This window comes from Podarcis filfolensis (assembly GCF_964270895.1).
Source record: "Podarcis filfolensis genome assembly, chromosome: 1".
Classification (NCBI taxonomy): domain Eukaryota; kingdom Metazoa; phylum Chordata; class Lepidosauria; order Squamata; family Lacertidae; genus Podarcis; species Podarcis filfolensis.
The window spans coordinates 13,160,473-13,182,650 of NC_139604.1; the positions used below are offsets into that span (position 1 = coordinate 13,160,473).

Consider the following 22,178-nt stretch of genomic DNA (forward strand, 5'->3'; position numbering starts at 1 on the left):
ACGAAGAGCTTTTGGGGACTAAAGAATTTTTCTAAGGTGCCACAAACACTTAGTTGTTGCTGCAATAGACCAAGGGCTTGACCACACCAGAGCAAAATGTGGACCTAATCCCAGTGTTGTCCTGGACCTTCCCCCCTTTAAATACACAGGTTTAGAATCCTGGACATTTTGGACTTTCCAAGGATTGAAAACCCCTGCATTTCAAGGGGGAGGGGGAATCTGAGTCTACTCTGGAATGGAGAATGTCTTATGGATGTCTTTACATTAAAGGAGAAACAGACCAGTGTGAATCCACAGTTTGCTCTCGTGTGGACCAGTTCTAACTTGCCTACCCCTTCAGGAACCTGGCATAATGTTATGCAGCAAACACATGTAATTGCTGGTCACCTGCAACTTTTTACATTCAAACTGCAGAACGGAGCTCCAAACTTTATTAGGGAAGTGGTGCTGAACGGGATGTTTACGTCTTTTCTGCTATTCTGTTTCGTATTCTATATTGCTCTCCTGAAGTAGTTTTTGGCAGACCAGTGGTTCCTCATCATGCTTGTCTCTAGAAGGATCAGCAAAGGCCCTATGATCAGTATTCAGGTGCCAATGACCCTGTGATAAACTTCCATACAAAACAAAAATGCAACCCATTGCAGTAAATATTTCTGCACTTTCAATACATAGTCTCTTAAATAGGTTTTTGGTCAGGTGATAAGGATTATAAATGTAATTCTTGGTAGCATTCTTGCTAGATTGGCAGATTCTTGGTATAGCGAAGGACATGCACCAAACAGAATTAATTACTTGCAAGGCAATGTTTAACCTTATATATTATTTTCACTCACATTTTCTGACAGTCTGCTTAAAATATAATAGTAACCAACAACACCTAAACAGTGTATACAATTCTCTTTAAACAGTATTCATCTTTTAAAAAATATGGATACATGATATTATGTAATTATATTTCATATTGTCAGAGCTGCCCGAGATCCCAGCTCACAAAGGACCAACGCCGCTTCATTGTTAAGTACGAAAGTCTTTATTGAAGTTCAGTTTCACTTCCACAGCCGCAGCGTGCAGCTCTACGTCTCAAACTCTAGACCGCTGAAGCTCCGTCTGAATCTCCTCCCCCCAGACACCAGTTTAAGACTCTAGCCTTGCTCCACCTCTTCCTCTGCTCTTTCCTCCTCTGGTTCCGCCTGTCCGTCGGGGTCTCGCCCTTTCTAGCCTCTTCTGACGCTGAATCCCCTGAGTCTTCCCCCTCCCTCCGGCGGGCTTTAGGAGCTGGTTCCCAATCCGGGTCTCCTGCTGTCCCTCGCGCCTGTACATTTGAACTTGGCGCGCGTGCCCAGCCGGCAACTTTCCTCCTGACCGTTTCACTGCTGTCACTGCTTCCCCCTTCAGGGATGCTAGCTGCAACTGACCTCCCCTCCGTTCCCCCACTCTCCGATGGAGGCGTGGTCAGCCCTGACTCATCTTCTCTCCCCGCTGGAGGAGACGCTGGTCCTGACACATGTGACTCTTCCCCCCCACTACGCTCTGGTGGGGAAACTGGTCCTGATCCCCCGCTGCTGCTTTGGGGGTCCCCGCTGGCTCCTTGTTTCTGGTGCGTCCCCCCTGAGACCCCCCTTGCCCTGACCATCGGCGCCCCCTTCTGGGAATCTTCTGATTCGCTGGAGAAGCTCATGGAATCTCTCGGGTCACTGTCATACTCCCCTACGCTGCCCTTGGATTCTTCCCCTTCGCTCTCCATTTCCTCTCTCCCCTGTGCTCCTGCTCCCGAGCCCCTGACACATATTTACATATATAAATGAAATGTTTTATTTCTTTTGTAATGATTTTATTTTTCTGGATATTTTTTTAAAGGCTTTTGGTTAATTATGTAATTTTTGCTGACTCAATCCAATGATGCTTTTTTGTGTACCTAAAATCTGTCAAGAGTTAGGTATTGTTAATTTTATAATTTGAGTGTATATGGGCTTTTTCTTTTAAAGGATTGTGTTTGTTTTACTCTGCTTTTGGTCACCACCTTGAGTCTTTGTGGAGACATAAGCAGGATTTTTATTTTTTAAAACTATTAATTCTGAAGGATGGGGAGTGGGAAATGGGTCCAGTACTTTTCCTTTCCCTCCAGCAGGGTCAATAGCAGTTTCCATGAGGCAAGTTAAACCACACATATAAAGGTAAAGGTAAAGGTACCCCTGCCCGTACGGGCCAGTCTTGACAGACTCTAGGGTTGTGCGCCCATCTCACTTAAGAGGCCGGGGGCCAGCGCTGTCCGAAGACACTTCCGGGTCACGTGGCCAGCGTGACAAAGCTGCATCTGGCGAGCCAGCGCAGCACACAGAAACAGTTTACCTTCCCGCCAGTAAGCGGTCCCTATTTATCTACTTGCACCTGGGGGTGCTTTCGAACTGCTAGGTTGGCAGGCGCTGGGACTGAGCAACGGGAGCGCACCCCGCCGCGGGGATTCGAACCGCCGACCTTTCGATCGGCAAGCCCTAGGCGCTGAGGCTTTTACCCACAGCGCCACCCGCGTCCCGAACCACACATATATGAGGGAGTAAAAAACCACACATATATGAGGGAGTAAAAATTCAGAAGATTGGATCATGGATACTTTTTTTTTTTTTTTGGTCATATGAGGTTTGGCTTGAATTCTCAACCAGCTGGATAAGCAAAATGCTTAAACTGGCTAACAAAACTGCAAATATATCTGAAATAAATGGTGGCTGTGTGCACACATATTCCTGGCAGAAATTCCTGTGGTTAATCTTTGTCCTCTTGCAGAACTGCGAGGTTCCACTGGAAGTTCCCTGGAACTGAGTGGCAATGACATTTTCATCTGTGCACTCGGGTGAATCATGGTGTTGCTCTGGTGCAGCAAAACAGCCAGGTATTACACCTGGGCTTGTGCATGCCAGAGTTTACTATGTTCTTGCAGCTGTTTGCGTTCCCATTAGATTTGCATGGCTCACATTGCCTTACCCCTTCGACAGCACCAGTCTCAATGCTTTCCCCAAATGAATTTGGGTTTATGCAATACCAGCAGGGCTTTTTCTCAGCCTGAACTCATTTCCGGCACCTCTTAGGTGGGCGCCATTGCCATTCTAAGAGAATGAGGGAGGTGCTCATGGTGAGACCTCTTTTTCTAGAAAAATAGCACTGGATACAGGGATAATCAGATACACTGGAGGAAATTGGGTGCAGAGAACATTTGTTTTGGTGTTTTGGGGTGAGTGGATCAATATCCATTTCTGCTTCTCTCTTTTCCATGCCCACTACTTCTTTAATCCTTTCATTTCTTTTCTGGCTGTGCTCCAAACTATTTCTGGTGTACCCCTGAATGGAGGCATGTTGTTTTATCCCCTTTTGATCCCCCAAATACGCACAAAATGAGAACCCTGTTGGTGCTTAATCGGCATAAGAGAATTAAGAAATTAGAAGACAGGGACAAACACAAAAAGGATCACATGCGGATTTTTAGAGCATATCTGAAGGCAGCCCTGTTTAGGGAAGTTTTTAATGTTTGATGTTTTAATTATCGTATTTTTAATTTCTGTTGGGAGCCGCCCAGAGTGGCTGGGGAAACCCAGCCAAGTGGGTGGGGTATAAATTATTATTATTAGTAGTAGTAGTAGTAGTAGTATTAGTATTAGTATTATAACAGGAAACACCAGTGGTGCTCCTTATATACAAATTCAAATACATGTGAGTGTGGACTGTCAGTCTGCATTTCTTAGTACAGAAAGTATTGATCTGATATGTAGTGATCTCTCCTATTCTAATTGATTCAAGAGGGTTCTGTAAGCTTCTCTGTGTGAAATAAAGAAGCAGAAGGTTCATGAAAGCAGAAGGTTCATGATGTTTGGGTTACTCCTTCAGAGAGGCTGAGTACAGCTGGCTTAAACTGGCTCTGTTATCTCTTTCTATCAAGGTCATGATGACTATAATAGTAAGGCCAGAAGGAGCCTGGGTTTCCCTCTCTTTCTATCTCTTCTGGTGCTGTGTTCTGTATATAGTGTTAAGCTTTAGTTTTATTATAAGTTATTGTAAGTTCAAGTTAAGTCTGCTGCAACTGGATTTCCTATGGACAGTGCCAATCCTGGATGTATTGGATTTGTGACCATTGTGCTCATTTGCCTTCAGTAGCAGTAAAGCTCTGCTGGATGAAATACAATTGCCTCTGGTCTATTTTGGGGGGAATCTCGCAACATGCTTAAGTTTTTACTTTGCTAACTATACCTTGGAGTTCTGCTCTGGATCAATATTGAGTAGCATACATGGCAGGACTACTATGGCCTAAGTTTAATGAAGGGGGTGGGAAGCAAGTCCTCAGTATGGCACAAATGCACTAGTGCAACTCTTATTGTCATTATTAATTTTTTTAAAAAAATCAATAGAAAATTTTCACAAGAAACTCCTCTTGCAATTCAAATATAGGCAGAAGTGGGGTAACATAGGAGGGTTGTTTTTTTAAAAAAACCTAACTGCAATCTTAGCCATATTCTCCCATTGCTTCTGCTTTTGCTGAAATTCTTCTGTTGAAATCGACAGGATTTAAAAGTGCTTAAGTCTGCTTGAGGCTTCAAAGTCTGTACCTACTTACTTACTTAACAAACAGGAAGGACAAAACAAAATTTCCCCGTTGCCAGTTTATGTACAATCACCAAGATGCTGCTCACCCATCAATCCAAAGTGGAAGAATGTGCTTTTTAATTAGCTCCAAGATTGCTTCTAGCCATGCCCAAAACGTAAATGATTTACCAGGTAAGTGTTCCTGTTTATAGAACAAATTAGATACACAGAAAAATTAAGTTTTCAATATAGTACCAGTAACCTTTATCTTTAGAATTATTCTCCAACAAAAACAACCACTTGGTATTTGCAGACTACTGGAGGTCACCTGTGATACCATTTCTGAACAGTCTTTAGCTCCCTTCGTCAGCATATGAGACTACACTTTGCTATCAAACGTTCCAAAGCCAGTCTATAAGTAGCTATTTTCCCTATTTCCCCCTTTAAAAAATATAGTAAGTGTTTACGATACAAAGAGTCACACACTCATTATTTCACCCACTTTTGCTTGTGGAACTACCCACCACATGTGACACACATACCCCGCCACCAAAGAAGTTTATCTGTGAAGGAACATGGTCCTCGGACTCGAAAAGGTTCCCCACTCCTAGGCTGGATCTATACTGATCTGTAAAAATGCTAATAAAAGCTATTTAAAAACCGTGTCATATAGCTCTCAAGGCAATTTCCCATTCCCATTGTGATTCTGCAACGCCCTCTGGTGTCACACTTTCATAACACATTTTTCACGTTATAACTGACCAGTGTAGATTCACCCCTCATCTATAGTCTTTTAACACTGTGCCAAATAAAGCACTTTTATTTCATATTTGTTATAATCGTAATGCCATATTTCCTCTCCTATCCCGTCTCTCTCAAAAGAAGAAAAATCAAATGGAAGTGAGAACAAAACAATGAAACACTATATGCCAGTCTTTCTCAACTGTGGGTCCCCAGATGTTGTTGAACTACAACTCCCATCATCCCTGACCACTGGCCCTGCTAGCAAGGAATGATGGGAGTTGTAGTCCAACAACATCTGGGAATCCAAGCTTGAGAAAGGTTATTATATACCATATAGGTACATAACATACAACGAAACCCTCTGCATCCCTGAAATGTTGTGGAGCTCTTTGCTAGAATTAAAAGCTCCCTTTCATCAACTGAGTTTTTAGATGGGATGGGTGAATATGTCAATTTCAGTTTCACTTAGCCACTTGTTTTTTTTACCATTCTTCTGTTCATTTCTCCACATTTCTGCATAAGTTTGTGATTTCATTTTAAAATAAGTGTTCATAAAAATTCATCAGCATCAGTGCAAATCTCTCCTAATATACGTACTTTTTCATTTCATGAAATGTATATACAGCTTGTTTGTAGAAAACCTCAAAGCAGTTTTTGCAAAGCAATTTCTCAAAACATAATAAATGCATTTATATGTTATTTTCACTAATCTATGGATTTATATGTGCACTTTACCCTCATATATGCATTTTTGTACGCATTACCTGACTAGCAAAATTCACAAGAAGTGTGACTTTCAAAGGATGGCTGTGCTTCAGTTTGGGTATTGAGTTTCAGGAAGCGTGAGTTATGTAAGTTCACATTTAAATGCAAAATGAATTGAATTCCCCCCCAAATCCCTATTATTCACCCACCAGTGAAGCAAGGCTGCACCACTACCCTTTTCACTTGCAGATGGGATGTTGCACTTTTGCTACTCAAAAGCTATACAGCAAACAGGGTTGGCCCAAGACATTTAGGCATCTGAAGTGAACTACAAAATAGCATGCCCACCACCCACCAGGGAAGAAGGAGTGAATGAAGACCTACATCAGGAACAAGGGGTGGGTGGTAAAGATCTACATCAGGAACAAGGTAGGAGTCAAGATCTATTTTGGGGACAAGAGAGGGTGCAATAGCAGCAACAGCAGGTGATGCATTCCTTGAAGGCTGGATCTGCTCCCCTGTGCATCCTGCCACCTGAGCCAGTTTCCACACATAGCCTCATGGGTGGGCCGGCCCCACATGCAAGCATCATGAAAAGACTAAAATAGTTGCTTGGAGAATAAGTTGAGTGTTTGGAAAGACCTATGGTGCTTCAGTATCTGACTTGTGTACAAACATGGCTAAGAATGCAAGCAACATTTTGAAACATGACATACCTTACAGAACTTTGACCAGGAAAGTTGATGGTCCCCATAACTAACTTGCAGTCCTAAAATTTAACGGGGAGAAACGTGAGGCCAACATCTTTCCAAAATATTTGTTTTAAATATCACAGTTTGAAATAATTTAAAAAGACAAGCACAATTTCCCAGTTGGACTAAAGACTGAAGTACTTTGAAGCAATCTGTGAGTTTCAAAATCCTGCCAAACAGCAAAGAAGCTAATAATAATAACAACAATAATTTTATTATTTATACCCCGCCCATCAGGGTAGCAAGCTAATTTAGGAAATGCAGGATAGACCATGGAGTATGCACAGTTCTGTCCTCCAATATCTCATCACCATTTCCCCATAGCATTTGCCATATGCGGCAACTGCCTCAATCCACCTGGGCTGGCCAGATTTACAACAGGACACAGTTTGGTTCAGAGAATTAATGCTGAAAATTTGCTTTATAGTTTCACCTGTAAGTTTGTCTGCCAGCATACTAAGTTGATCAGAGTTGAGCCCACGGCCAACATATGATGAAAACTGCCAGCTCAGTACTTCCAAGACTTGATTCAAAGTGCCGGGTGGTGGATTATTAAAGAAAGCCAAGTTCTGCAGCCAAATGAAAGTTAACACAGAATTCTGTTAGCTACTCATTGTTTCCATATGTGAGCTGTCTTGGGAACTCTGAAGTGTCAAAGGGCAGTAGAAGAAATGTACCATGTTTTTCCATGTGTAAGATGCCCCTATGCATAAGACGACCCCTATTTTTTGAACCCAAAATTAAGGATATTGGGTTTAAATCCAGAACCAGAACCCGAGCCCAGGCCACCCACACCAGAACCAGAACCCAAGCCCAAGCCCAGGTTGCTGCGCTTGAACCGCCCACACCAGAATCTGAACCTGGGCTGCCCATGCCAGAGCCAGAGCCCAAACCCCTATGCATTCTCCATCTGTGAATAAGACAACCCCAATTTCTGACTAATTTTTTAAAGCAAAAAACATTGTCTTATACACAGAAAAATATGGTAATACATAATATATTTATTTTAATGTATGTGGCAGGTCTAAGATTATGAAGTCAGATTGCTTATATATGATACATGTGGGGTGTAACATAAGCAGTCAAGTACAACACTTCCTGTTTGCCCAGAGTGGACACGCAGGGGGTTGTTACTCTAGCCAGGAGGACTTCCTGTCACATCTGGTCTGGAGCACCCTCCCCCTGCATGTGACCAGGTAGGTGGGCGTGACCCTGGGTGACCTTGTAAAAGGGCCAGTCATGCAGCCATCTTCCCTTACTCTTTTGCTGCTTTCTTCTGATACTGATGTATTTTACTGTCTGCTGGCTCTCAGCCAGCAGGACATGGGCTCAAATCCCTATGTGAGATGAACCCACTCTCTTTTCTCTAACTCTAAGCTAAAGCCTGCCTTCAGGGATTCAACTGCGAACTGAATGTGAGTAAACTTATTACTTTTAAAAGAAGACTGTTGTGTCTTTATTCTTTTTAGGAGGGATGAAAGGGGACTTGTCAGAAACAGAACCCAATGTGGACAAAGCCAGATTGGATTGCTTAAGCAAACAGATTCAAACAAATCTACCAACTAGCTTCCTGCTATATATTGGGGAATGCACTCTGTTGCCAACTCACATGCGTGAGTTAGGGAGGATACTATTAAATCAATATATCCTCTCCTAGTATCTACAACAATCCCCCAACAATCCCCCAATACAATATTTTCTTATTTTATCTTAAGAAAGAATAAACATAGACTGTAAATAGAATTCAGAACATACGAGCATCATCTTTCAAGTACCAATAAGGATACACAAGTGTCATGAGTCAGAGAATTGTGGGAAAGATGCATCATGGGAAAGAAGCCCTCTGTGCTTCTATACCCAATTCATGAAAAACAGGAATTTTGCTATATAAAACCTACCTGTGGTTCACTTGTGGGCAAGTTGTACCAGATAATAGAAGCCCAAGCACTGGGCAATTGGCTGACATTGGAAATCATCACTACTGGTAAGGAACTCGTCTGAGGAAAAAAGATGCATAGATTTCATTGTTTATATGGAATTTAATATGTCATAAAATGCTGCAATCAAAATGCTGTGTGGTAGGTGTACTCTTGCTGATTTTTGCAGGTAATCAATATTGTTGGATGTTATGTACTGAGTTGAATAGGATCCAAACTGCAGCAGTCTGATTGGTCCTAGAACAATAGGATCCAAAATGCAGCAGTCTGATTGGTCCTAGAACAATAGGATTCAGAATGCAGCAGTCTGATTGGTCCTAGAACAATGCAGCAGTATGATTGGTTGGCAGGAACCACCCAATCATGTTCCAGATAAAAGTGAATCCACAACCTGATTGGCTTACAGTAGAATTCCAGAATTAGCCAATCATGTGCAGCCCATTGTGTAAATAATGTATATAAAGCAGATACTTTGAGGGGACATTTATTCATTCCTCCTCACCACTATGAGCTGAATAAAGAGCATGAAATCACTTTGCGACTCTTGAGTATATTTCATTGGAGTTCAGCTTTCTACTCTGGACTCTACATGGAGGGCTACTTGTGGCATGTGCCAACCAATAAACCCAAGCTACAAAGGCAGGATACAATAGGAGCTAGAAAACAAATGGAACTTTGGAGAAATAAGTCATCGCTTGTTTGACCATGTGTGGGTCAACTTACATTTAACTTGTGATTTGTTAAACAAACGAGGGCTTAGCATTTTGTAAAACAGGCCACTGTTTCTAGGTACAGTGGTATGTTGGTTTTCGAACAGAATGCATTCCAGGAGTCCGTTTGACTCCCGGAGCATCCTGCAGCCAATCAGAAGCAACCTCGGACGTTTGGCTTCTGAAAATCGGAACACTCACTTCCGGGTTTCAATCGTTCAGGAGCTGATTTGTTTGGGAGCCAAGGCATTTGGCTTCCAAGGTATGACTGTACAGTTTTCCTTTAAAGGCCACTTTATATAAATATATACTGAGAGCACTTACTTCCAGGTCTATTGTCAGACCATATAAGCAGACCTGTGTTTCAAAGGTTATAGAGTGTAGTTCTTCAGTTACCATTTGAGGGCCCTGAAAAGATAGAAAAGGTTTTTATAAAAAATATCTGAAACACATATGACACTAAACATGAGCGAGTTGGAATGCAACTCAAACAACCAAGTTACTATATTTTGAAATTTTGTTAAACAGGATTAGATGCATTGTGGATTCCAACACCACTATGCTTGCTTCCGAAGTTTCCTGCATTTCCAAATTCAATTTAAACAAGAACAAAACAAAATGGTTGAGTGATGCATCTTACTTCTCAAAACGTTAAAAAAACTAACTGTGCCATTTGAAGGCTGCTTTCAGTAATGGCAAAAATATCATCTTCTGGTTTTAAATTCCAGTGGAAATGGTTAATTTCAAAATCAGGGATGCATTTTACAGATTTTATTTTTATTTTGTAGGAAAGTGAAATGAATCAATTTATCCAGAAGCGGGAGCCCCAAAGCTACTTTTCTATTAAACCCTAATGGATAGAAATAAATTGTCGCTGCCCTTTAGAAGGTCCAGTGCTTGTTTTTTGGGGGGGGCCGCAGGGGTACACATACCCCTAAACATTTTTTGAATTTAAGTTTGGCCTCATTGAGGTGCAGTATTTCAATATGAGTAGGAAAATGAGAGTACCCCTAAACATCTTTTTTTGAAAAAAAGCACTGAGAAGGTCGATCAATAAAAATATTTCTGCCACATGTTGCCATTGTTTAAAGAAAATAACAGAGCATGATAGCATTTCAGCTGCAATTGCTTATCTCCCCTCTCTCTCAAAAACAAAACTCTGACTCAATTTAGGTAGGATGGGGGAGGACTTTTATCATTCATTCTTTTAAGCAGTAAACTATTGGTGTACCATGCGTTATATATAAATTTATACTTAACTTATATGGATAAATATGGACAATGACATTTTCTTCAACTCAACAGGGCAGCTTATGCCACACTACAAATACAATCCAAATGATTAAATCTTCCTACCTCACTGCCCTTGTTTCCAGTACATGATTTCATTTCTTTTGGTTGCTAAAAAAAGGTTAAAAATCAAGACTGAGATTAATATACAATAGTGTTTATTCACAGAAACTGTTAGTGATGGGTACTTTTGTGTTCAGTTGATGACAATCAAAGAAGCATGGAGTGGGCCCTCTGGTGGAGACAAAAAACCTTCCAAAAGAATAATTATAATACAGTGGAACCTCGGTTTTGAATGTAATCCGTTCTGGATGGCCGTTCGACTTCTGAAACGTTCAAAAACTGAGGAGCAATGGGCAGTTGGCAAAATCCATTGAGGGGAAAAATAAAAACATGCAGCGGAAGCTGTACGACTTCTGAGGCGCGTTCAAAAACGGAAGCAATTACTTCCAGGTTTTTGGTGTTCGGCTTCCGATACGCTAAAAAAACGAGATTCCACTGTACAGTGTGGTACCTCCGGTTACATACGCTTCAGGTTACATACGCTTCTGGCAACGTGGCAGCAGCAGGAGGCCCCATTAGCTAAAGTAGTGCTTCAGGTTAAGAACAGTTTCAGGTTAAGAATGGACCTCCGGAACAAATTAAGTACTTAACCCGAGGTACCACTGTATTGGTATTTTCCTATGCCATCAGATCAGACGTTTAGTGTTCTAGCTTGGGGACTCAAAAACAGTTTCCATGCATTTTGCCATGTCTGCTTTTTGTGGTTGTTAAATTTTAAAAATCAGCATTGGAAGGGGAAAAAATGCAAATTGCATCAGTGAATGGGATCAGAGCAAGAATCGGAGGGGAAATTTAACTATTTTATCCACAACTGCATTCTGGAGGGAAATCCCTTTTCCTCACCTGCACTGGACCCAACTAGGGAATTACCTCCAAAGCAAACACCAGGTTCAGAATAGGCAGCAGCAGTGCTTCCCCCCCCAGGGGTACTCAAGGGCACGCAGTACCGGCACCGTTGTTGTTGTTGTTAAAAAGTGTGGCTCTTACTGTAACAACTTCATGGTAATTACCTTCACCTATTTTTCTATTTTAAAAAAGCACTGGGCAGCAGGGAAGGAAAGGGTTAGATTCTCCACATACCTGCATCTGTTTCTCCATTTTTGGGACATAATTAAAGAAGTATTGCCTTACCAAATGACGAAATTCTACAGAAAGGCTCCCATTTGCAGATTCATCCATGTTCATTGCTTTTACATGAGTGCCGCAAAGGATAAATCTGCGGTTGCTAGAAGACACATCCCAGTAAGGTACACAGCAGCAGAAAAATAAGGGAGCAACATGTGTTTGTTGTAGAAGTTCCATCATTTATATTGTCTTACCTTATAGTAGAAGCATTCCTGAATTAAAAAGACAAGAAAACCCAAGGTAATTTACTGCGCTGAACTAAAACAATGTGCTTTAAAGCACAAAGGTTGACTCATGTTTCTGATATTTCAGAGCGTGTTCAGAGCTTATTCAAAGTATACCTGGAAATTGAGAACTCAAAGAAAAACAATAGCAGTGGCGAAGTTGGCATTCATAGCGAGATACAGTATTTTTATTGTCATGGTTCTCTATTTTGTTTTGTTTGGTGCAGTCGACTTCCAAAACGTTCAGAAACCAAAGAACGGCTTGATTGCCTGCAGGAAACTTCTGCAGCCAATCGGAAGCTGTGGAAGCCCCGCTGGACGTTCGGCTTCCAAAAATAGTTCGCAAAGCGAAACAGTCACTTCCGGGTTTGCGGCGTTTGGGAGCCAAAATGTTCGAGAACTAAGCTGTTCGAAAACTAAGGTACGACTGTACACAGTTGTGCAAAGTTTCTGGTCAATGAGCATAATAGATTGATTGTTTGCAATCCTTATTTCATTGATACAACAGAATTAATTTGCATGGATTCCATCCTGCCATAGATAACTGAAACTGCTGTTAATTTTACCAAGTGGGGGCATTCGTAGGATTTCTTCCGAAGTTGCATTTTGTGCTGAAACCATGGAACAGTGATCAGTACTTTGAAAGTTGTGGTTGTTTTTCGTCTGAATTGCAGTCTTAGTTGCATATCACCCAAAATGTTGTTAACAGTCTGAAGAAATCATGAGATCTGCCCCCCAACACCATGCAAGTTATCTACCTGTCAATAGCAGCTTTCACTTTGATCTGGTAGTTCAGCTCTGGCAATCTAATAAGCAGTCTAGGGGAGAAAAAGGAAGGGGGGAAAAAGCTTCATACATTTAATAGCAAACAATGATAATTGCCTAGGGAAATTAGCTGTCATAACAGTTTTTATGATAATCTTGAACAGCCAAATTAGGCAATCCATGCATACTTTGCAAATCGCATCCACGATGTTAGTGTGGAACCTGCCGCCAAATGCATGAGACTCGCAGATGCAGTCCAATAGTAACTAAAAGTAATATGAATTAGTCAAAGTGAAGAGAAGCTGTTGTTCTCATCTTCTGAAAGATGCTGTGATAGATGCTGGCCTGAGTCTTCAGGTCCATAATCTTTTACATTTAGCAGCTCCATTTAAAAAACTGATTTCTTCAAGAACAAAAGACAATAGAAGTTTTAATGTTTAAAAATATTTGGCCCAGTGTGCACAGTGGCGGAGGAAGAGGAGTGCGGGGGGAGCACCCCACCCCCGGCAGCATGATCCCGGTGGGGTGCCATCGCGGCTGCGCCCCTGCGTGACCCGGGCACCCCGCCCCAGGACACATGCCTGCCCCCCCCCGCCTGCTCTCCGCCCCCCCCCCGGTGCCGGAGCATGAAGCTCCGCCACTGAGTGTGCATAAGAAGTTTTGAAGAGATACTCTAGGACACTAAGCAAATCAAGTAAATGGTTAAGTGATAGCCTTTACTCACCTAAGTTTAACAGTGAACTGTATTAAAGTTTTAAGAACCAAGGGCCTCTGAGGATGGGTTGGCATGCAGGGCTGTCTCTCAACTACAAATGAACTGACACAAAAGGAAGTAAATATATGTGTTAGTACTTTGCATAAACATGTCTAGAGAAATACTGAAGGATAAGCAAGATTATTTCATCTCATGAAGACAAATTCTTCAACATGGCAGGGTTAATTTTTTCAGACACATATTGCATTCTCATGACAGGAGCTATATGTTGACATGCCTTTCCTTCACAAATTGCACTTAACACGTAACATAAGCTTACGCACCTTTGGAAGAGGCTGTAGAGCAAAAAGTTCACTCTTTCCAGCAAGTGAGGTCTTTGCAGGGGAATGGGGTCTCCCTCATACGTGAGCTTGACCAAAAGCTCATCCAGTTTCTCCAGCTGCCTTCTTATTTGAAAAAGACTCTCTGCCATCAGAGTGAAACTGAATAAATGAAAAGAAAGGATCAACTCTCTCTCTCTCTCTCTCTCTCTCTCTCTCTCCTTCACACACATGCAGTGAAATGGACACCTGGTGGAATCTAAATGTCTTATTTTTATATTTTGTCTTTGGCAAGTTCTATATAATTGCATACAGTGTGCTGTGTTCTTATCTCTCTGTATTCCTTTGTGATGTGTCCCATTGCAGCAGACGGTGAGAGCTCAGGTATAGAAAATGGGGGAAAGGCACAGAAAACAGATAAATGGATTGACAATTCAACTAGGGTGTGGTGAGACAAGAGAGAGGAGAAAATCTCTGTTGTCTCCTGTTTCCAGAACCAGCAATAGAAATCCAAAAGCAGCTATCTTTCTCAGGATAAAGTGCACAGTGCTAATGGCTGGGGTGGGATATACTCTCTATCAGGTAACTTTCGATGGAGGTTTCGCAACTGGCTACAACCCTAACAGTGATTCCCCAGATATGAAAGTGTTTGCTTGGGGTGACCATGACACAACCTGTGTGGTTCAGCCACAGCCCCTCATTTCTTCCATTGCAGCAACCTTGTTTCAAAGAGCCCTTTTCAGAGCAGGTGATGCCTACTAGAGTTATTTTCACTTCAGATGCATACATTCTTAGAAGCTGCATAAACTCTGTTAACCTCTAAGATTAAATCTGTATTGCGTATTCTGGGCTGGGGAGAAGCAGCAGAAGCAGCAGCACCACTTCCTGTCGCACTTCGCTCAGAAAATAGGAGTTACCAATAAAAGTTTACCAGTTTTGCAGCTGATCAAGCCCATTGTGCAGAGGCCCTCCGATGCAAGCAATTTGTTGCCTTCTCTTCCAGTCCACTAATTCTTCTGTTAGCAAGTTATTCACCAAGGCTTCAGCTTCTTTGATTATTTGTGCCATTTTGCTGAGAACTTCCTAAAAGACACAGGATGTGTATCTCTCGTACTAGCAAGGACCAAGAATGTTTTATAAATGCAACTGTCCTTTATTGCTCTGGAATAGCCTTCACCAACTGGGGGGCCTCTAGATGTTTTGAGCTACAATTCCCACCAGCCACAGCCAGTATGGCTGCTCTGGAGCTCACCATCCATACAACCAGTGCTTTTTTCTGGGGGTACGCAGGGGTACCCATACCCCTAAACATTTTGTGGATCTTTGTACTTTTGTCCATTTACTGTGTTTATTTTTCCAGATTTGAATTATAAAATGGTGATTTTCGTGAGTCAAAATGAGAGTACCCCTAAACATTTTTTTTAGAAAAAAAGCACTGCATACAACAATGCCTACTACAATAACACAATGCAAAGAGGCAACCTATTTTTTCTACTCACAGCTTTGAGGCTCTCATCTTTCTAAGGCTAATAAAAATCTGAAAATCTTCCAGGACGTATATCAGACTTTTCTGTTTAGGAAAGCATTTAGGGCAACCTTCATCAAATAATTTCTTTCCAGCAATTTTGGACTAGAATTCCCATCAGCCCCAGGCAACATACTGTTACGATAATGAAGCAATGCTGCTGCAAAGTCCTAGCTTGAAAAGTAAACATGATGGGAATGTTGGACTGCCCGTGGGAAAAAGAGGGACAGTCAATTCACAGTGCGAAGCACCGGAATTAGCTCAGAGTGAAATATGAGCTCTTCCGTTTATTCCTGTCCGGGATGTACAGGAAGTGTTTGACACAACACTGCTGGAGTATGGAGAGAGCAGTCATGTTTTTTGTAACGCTGCAAAGACAGAAATAAAAGCATGTAAATACGTTTCTGTCTATCTCTTTCCCCTGCCTGGGGGGGCAGAAAAGAGGGGTGTGTTCTTCTCACGTTTGAGAAGAATCGCCGATCGAGACCTTGCCTGCGCTTGCTGGGGAATGCATCCAGGGAGGTCAACAGGGAATCAAGCCGGGTGCCTGGGACTGCTGCCAGCTTCTCATGAGAAGGGCTTGAATTTCCCAACACATACATGATGGGAGTTTAGACCAAAACAACTGGAGGGCACCAGATTGGCAAAGGGTGCTATATAATATGTCTGGACTAAATTCCACCTATGAACCACTTCGGCATACAAACTTCAGAAGCTCAAAAGGTTCATAAAGTACTAACACTGGATCACAATTCCCCATGGAATACATATCAGTATTACTATCTACTTAGGAAAGGTAAGACATTTCGAAAGTGGGAGCTTCAGACCTTATTTTTCTGATTTTATCTTACAAAGTTAATTGTAGGAAAGTTTTAAACAATCATAGTGTTGTTGTTTTTTTAAAAAAACCCTTCTCCCCCAACAATACTGATATTTAACATGTAGATTCTTCAGGATTTCCACTATCCACTGGCCTAGAATTTCAAGAGATACAAGTGAATGTAAAGTTCACCAGAGGTGAGCAACTTTAGCACTTAATAAAGCATGGTTTCTGGAGGATTCTCAGGTTGAAATCTCTAGTTTTGCTGACATGTTCTCCAGCCGTCATGATGTTATATTTTAAAAATAATAATAATCCAGCTTTACTTCGATCGCCTGTCTTGCACTAGCTCACCTTGAAACTCACTATGCGGGAGCCTGCAAGGCATGAAATGATGGTACTCTATACTGCTTTAAAACACACCATTCAACAGGTGCTATCAACAGTGATTTATTAAGGGATGGAGGTTCCTTCACCACTGACCCTTTGGTTCCGACACCAAACCTATTCCTTGTGGAAGAAGACAACAGCCCTGCTTAAGAGACAATTATTTTTGAACGTCATTCTAATAGTAGGATTGCATGCATGTGTCTCCTGACTCATCACTTTCTTCCACCCTAGTCTGTCTCGGAAGGCTGTTATAAGATGTTTGGATAGCCCCACACATGCTACTCTGAGCTCTTTGGAGAAAGGGCAGGTCAGAAATGTAAGGGGAAATGCAAACTTAAGTCCTCTCACTTTCAAATATGTGGAACACCCTTCCGCAACCTTTGTGCCCTCCAATTGTTGCATTCCAAGTCCCATCATTCTCAGCTAACATAGCCAATGGTCAGGAATGGTGGGAGCTATAGTGCAAAACATCTGGGAGGCGGCAGACAGTACTCTCTCTGCAGTCATCAGACTCTCTGGAGCTCTTGGGAATTTCCTGCTGCTTAACCACATGAAGAACTCTGAAGCAAGCTGCCTCTACGTTTACATCAGCAAAATAGGGTGGCGTGCAAAAGAAAAACATACAAACGGCGAAGACAATTTAGCAAACCTTTCTCTTGTAGTCTAAGGTATTGAGCATCTCCTGCAACAGCAGCATCTCTTGTTTCACAGCAACACTGTTTTTGTTGGTGTGTTCTAAAAGAAGATGCATAATAGCATGTGTATGGCACAAGAAGAGTAAGCCTCTTAAACAGCATAGCCCAGCTAACACACACACACACACACACACACACACACACACACACTGCTAAAATCATGGTCTAGGTTTATGAGGAACAGCTATAGGTAGCTTCAGGCTGCAAGGAGGAGATAGGGAAGCTTCTGCCTCCATTTTATAATCTCTTAATGATGAAATTGCTGGAAAATTAAATACACATTTTTATCATTAATTTCATTCATTAATGACTTCCTATGAAGCATTACACACACACACACACACACACACACACACACACACACACTTTCAAATCTAGTACAGACACTGCTTAGGATAAAAATCTCCGCTTAGAAGGCTTCTTCAAAAAGGAAGGTGTTCAACAGGAACCAAAAAGACAACAGAGACATGCCTGCCTGATATTCAACAGGAAGCAGTTCCAAAGTGCAAGTACCACCACTCTAAAGACACAGTTCTGACATTGTATACAATGGCAGCGCACAGTGATCATTTAGGTATAGTACTTACATGTACATTATAAGCCCTATATGGTACATGCCAGCAAAATTAGTCATGACTCAGTCCAACTGAAAGCAATGGAATTTGTTGTAACTAAGTGCCGTTCCATTGTTTTCCACTAAACAGGCAGCATAATTTTGTACACGTGTCCACTGTATTCACTGGGATTTACTTCCAGGTAAGAGTTAAAGCATTGCAGCTTTAGTTGTGACCAAGTTTCGCAGGGTTAAGACTCCAGACATGAAGAGTACATGCAGGCTGCATTCTAACACACACCTGGGGATTCAGCAGGGAAGCTGTTACTTATGAGAGTTGGATGAAACCAGAGAAATGTTCACACATTTCCTTTATCATGTCTACAGTGACCCACAAAGGTGCCTGCTTGTAGCGGTTAAATGTCAGGCAAAGTGATGCAGTAGTGATCCGTTTGTGGTCAGGATCATCGTCATCATTTGAGGGAAGAGTCAAGACATTATTACTCAGAAGACAGTATGACATTAGTAATAGGCTAGCAAAAGAGAAATGGCTTTTAAAGAGCCTGCATCTCTTGAAACTGATCAAGTGTAAACTCATGCTTATAAAACGTAAACTTATCTGGCTTCCTGTACAGTGGTACCTCGGGTTAAGTACTTAATTTGTTCCAGAGGTCCGTACTTAACCTGAAACTGTTCTTAACCTGAAGCACCACTTTAGCTAATGGGGCGTCCTGCTGCCGCCGCGCCGCCGGAGCCCGATTTCTGTTCTTATCCTGAAGCAAAGTTCTTAACCTGAAGCACTATTTCTAGGTTAGCAGAGTGTGTAACCTGAAGCGTATGTAACCCAAGGTACCACTGTATGGGTAATATTCTACATTTTGAAAGGAGGCTGGACTTTGGTGGAGAACATTGCTTATAGAACCATATGCACACTTAGGCAATGCTACATATAATCGGGGCAGACCTTGGTCTTTCAGATTTCAGTAGCGCCCTGTGTGAGGCCAAAATTCTCCCCCTCCCAACCTCTTGCATTCTGTTCTGTGCATTCACTATATCATAGTTGCGATGCCCCCCAGCAGTGCCCAATGAGGGGAGGGGCCTGGTTGCGCTACCTTAAATCCACCTTTGATGTGATAATAAGGCATTCGCTTTACAAAGCAAACATCCATTTTCACCTACACCGATCTTCAGCTTTGTAAAGGATTTTATTAGAAGGAATTCACAGCTCCCTTTTGAACAGCCAATCACAGTTTTTGATCAAGGTGCTAAGGGTGTTTTACAGCAGCAGATTTAAACACCTTGTTCTACCATAAGAAGAATAAAGTTTTAGGCTTGTTTCTCATAACCATAGAAGGAGTTGTGACCACAACAATCATGAAGGGACTCTGCACTTCTGAATTTGCCACTAAACTATTGGATACCTCATCACTGCTATACAGTAGTTACATAGGTTGGGTGTTTTCGTTGTTGCAAATATGCCATTTGTTGAGTTTTTGGATGTAACACAAGGCGAACTTAGGCATTAACAACAATAAACACAACATTTTAAAAGTGTTCATAACCTTCAAATTAATATGGTTTACACACATGGAAAAGCTTACCTATGCTCTGTATTGTTTTATACCTCAAGTCAAACTCCTCCTGCAGATCTTCTAAATATTTGACATCTTGTTCTGTCATCTGCTTTTTTCAATTAAAATTAAAATGATTTAATGGCAAACAGATCCCAGATGAATTCCCTATAGTATTCCCTGTGAATCCCTTGCTGCTGCCTTGCTCCCAGAGCAACTGGGTATGCCCTAAATGGGCAAAGTGAGCTGAACTATTTTGTATCTTGTGCTTATTGCTAGTCATGTCCATTAACTTCAATCTACTCTGAGTACGACTAGCATTGGATACATTGGCAGCAACATTTTATCTTATTAATAACTCAGATCAGTCAATTAAAAATATATTTTATCGACTAAAAAAGGTGTCCACACTAATGAGGCTGAGGATTTCATTTATCTCTCTTTACATTTATATCTACCCGCACACCCACACACAGAGATAGAGTGCTGTCTGGCAAGTATGAAGAGACACGAGGCCACCTGGGAACCACATCATACTGCCTTGGTTTCCAGGGTTTAAGAAAAGCAGGATATAAGCAACAGAACAAGGTGGTAGCATGTCAAAGAGCTAGAATAGACCACATCATGTCAGACAGTAGGTGGGGGGAATCACATTTTTGAAAGTTCCTTTATGTCTGTATAGCAAGTCCACAGAGATATATCTGCACCTTGAGGAAGATATGTTGGCATTTGGTACACATGTGGCAAACTGTAGTAACTTGCCTGTGCACTGTTCTTGACTGCAGACACCTTGTGTTCAACGTTTCTTTGCCTTTCCAAACCCAGGTTATTCTGTAGCGACTTTTCCAGAGGTCCCTAAAAAAAAAGAATTTTACAGATGAGTTCAGCAAAATGAGTTCTCTTGGCATAGAGACAAATTCAGTGACCAATAACTTTAAAAGAACTGATTTAGGACCTTATTTGTTAGCTTTCATGGTGCCCCCCCAAAAAAAGTTACTTCTGATTTTAATGTTTTCATTCACGTGAAATACCTTGCATAAGTCACTTTTGTGGGGAAACAATAACACACAAAGCATGGAGATCCGCATCTGTTCATGAAACTGGCATGGGTGTACAAGTAATCTACTTCCTAATTTCTCACAGATTTATGTCTGATTTGAGAACTACCTTCTCATCCAATATCTAGTGTCGGCTTCATCACTGGGCCTAAAACCAAAGAGATTCTTAAAGTTCCTCCTTAAAGTTCAGAAAGGGTTCTGAAACCCTTTAAAATCAGTGTTTCAAATCTACAGTGGATTTAGGCCTCCTTAAAGACAAACGTATATATCAAATTAAAAGCAGAGTTACCTGGACCGGCATGCTGGCTGAAGCCAATATTCTTCTTTCTTCTCTTAAACAGTTTGAAACAACCACTGCTATATGCATAGGACTACTCTGGTATTTTCCCTGAGAACAAGAGACAAAATAGCCCAGAAAATAGCATCAGAAATAGCCCAGGCCTAGTCCATATAGATCAAGAAGCACTGCTTTGCTGACAATAGTTTTGCACCCATTATGACCCTTAGGGATTTTTTGGCACGAGTTTCAGGGTTGCTTTGGGTCCTAGATACTTCCACTCCAGAGATGCGCCTGGTTATTTGAAATCAATTAACATATATGAAGCTTAGTGTTACCGAGTAAGACTATTGGTCTAACTATCCCAGCACTGACTAGGAGTAGCCCTCGATATCTTGGACAAGGGTATTTTTAGCTCTGCTATCCAAGATACTGGAGATGCAGGAGGCTTGAACTAGGGATGATATGAAAAGAATGCACTCTGCCACTGAGTTATGATCTTTTTTTAATACCCGGCTTGAAACTTCAAACCTTTCTGGGCGGTGTTTATGTTTATATCACACATTAAAAAAAAAAAATAGTGGTTGCTTTCAGGGGTTTTTTATATAGAAAAAACCCACCCTCCATTGCTTCATTTTAACCGAAGTTAGTCATGACTAAATTATTAAATCTTGTGCTCAAACCACTTGATTTCAAATAGCTCCGATGCACCTCTGGTTCTGCATAAGGAGAGCTGTTAATTTACTTCTTTTGATGGTTCCCTCTGCTTTATCTGCTGATAAGTATGTCAAGCATGCACATTTATGTAATACAGTTGTACCTTGGAAGTCAAATGGAATCTGTTCCAGAATTCCGTTCGACTTCCAAAATGTCCAGAAACCAAAGTGCAGCTTCTGATTGGCTGCAGGCAGCTCCTGCAGCCAACTGGAAGCTGTGAAAGCCCCGTTGGACGTTCGGGTTCCAAAGAATGCTCACAAACCAGAACATTCACTTCCGGGTTTGTGGTGTTTGAGAGCCAAAACGTCCGAGTACCAAGGCATTCGGGATCCAAGGTACGACTGTACTGTTAAATATATACCTCTACATCTTGAAGCTTATGTGTGCTTAGTATTAAATAGTTCAGAAGAACCCTTGGTTCTGAATCACAAGTACTGATGCAGGTTAGAATTACAGCTCCATTGCAAAGAAATGGAGTGGGGGAAATGGGGTTGGTCTTTACCCACCCTGCCTGTGTGAATATGGTAGGGTGGCTACGGGATGCTAAGGATGAGGGTTGTTGAATTGGTGTTCTTAAGTGATCTTGAGTAGGGGCTTTAACTGCCAATAAAGTAGTTGTTCATTTAGCACCAGTTGTTTGCATTGCTCAGCTT

General features: G+C 41.7%; 1 protein-coding gene across 3 annotated transcripts in view; it reads right to left on the reverse strand.

Annotated features, from left to right (window-relative positions):
* STAT4 (signal transducer and activator of transcription 4) overlaps nt 1–22,178 on the reverse strand; it is a 34,245-nt gene that overhangs the window by 4,397 nt on the left and 7,670 nt on the right. For all 3 annotated transcript variants that reach the window (XM_083628802.1, XM_083628801.1, XM_083628800.1), the window contains exons 4-19: nt 20,821–20,919; nt 20,236–20,328; nt 19,504–19,582; nt 17,304–17,389; nt 14,851–15,002; nt 13,923–14,081; nt 13,609–13,701; nt 12,878–12,937; nt 12,090–12,107; nt 11,902–11,995; nt 10,774–10,818; nt 9,742–9,825; nt 8,669–8,767; nt 7,204–7,339; nt 6,735–6,787; nt 4,677–4,771 (exon numbers count right to left, since the gene is read on the reverse strand). In XM_083628802.1, coding sequence (XP_083484928.1) covers nt 4,677–4,771; nt 6,735–6,787; nt 7,204–7,339; nt 8,669–8,767; nt 9,742–9,825; nt 10,774–10,818; nt 11,902–11,995; nt 12,090–12,107; nt 12,878–12,937; nt 13,609–13,701; nt 13,923–14,081; nt 14,851–15,002; nt 17,304–17,389; nt 19,504–19,582; nt 20,236–20,328; nt 20,821–20,919 — 1,445 coding nt within the window. The remainder of the gene's footprint in view (nt 1–4,676; nt 4,772–6,734; nt 6,788–7,203; nt 7,340–8,668; nt 8,768–9,741; nt 9,826–10,773; nt 10,819–11,901; nt 11,996–12,089; nt 12,108–12,877; nt 12,938–13,608; nt 13,702–13,922; nt 14,082–14,850; nt 15,003–17,303; nt 17,390–19,503; nt 19,583–20,235; nt 20,329–20,820; nt 20,920–22,178) is intronic.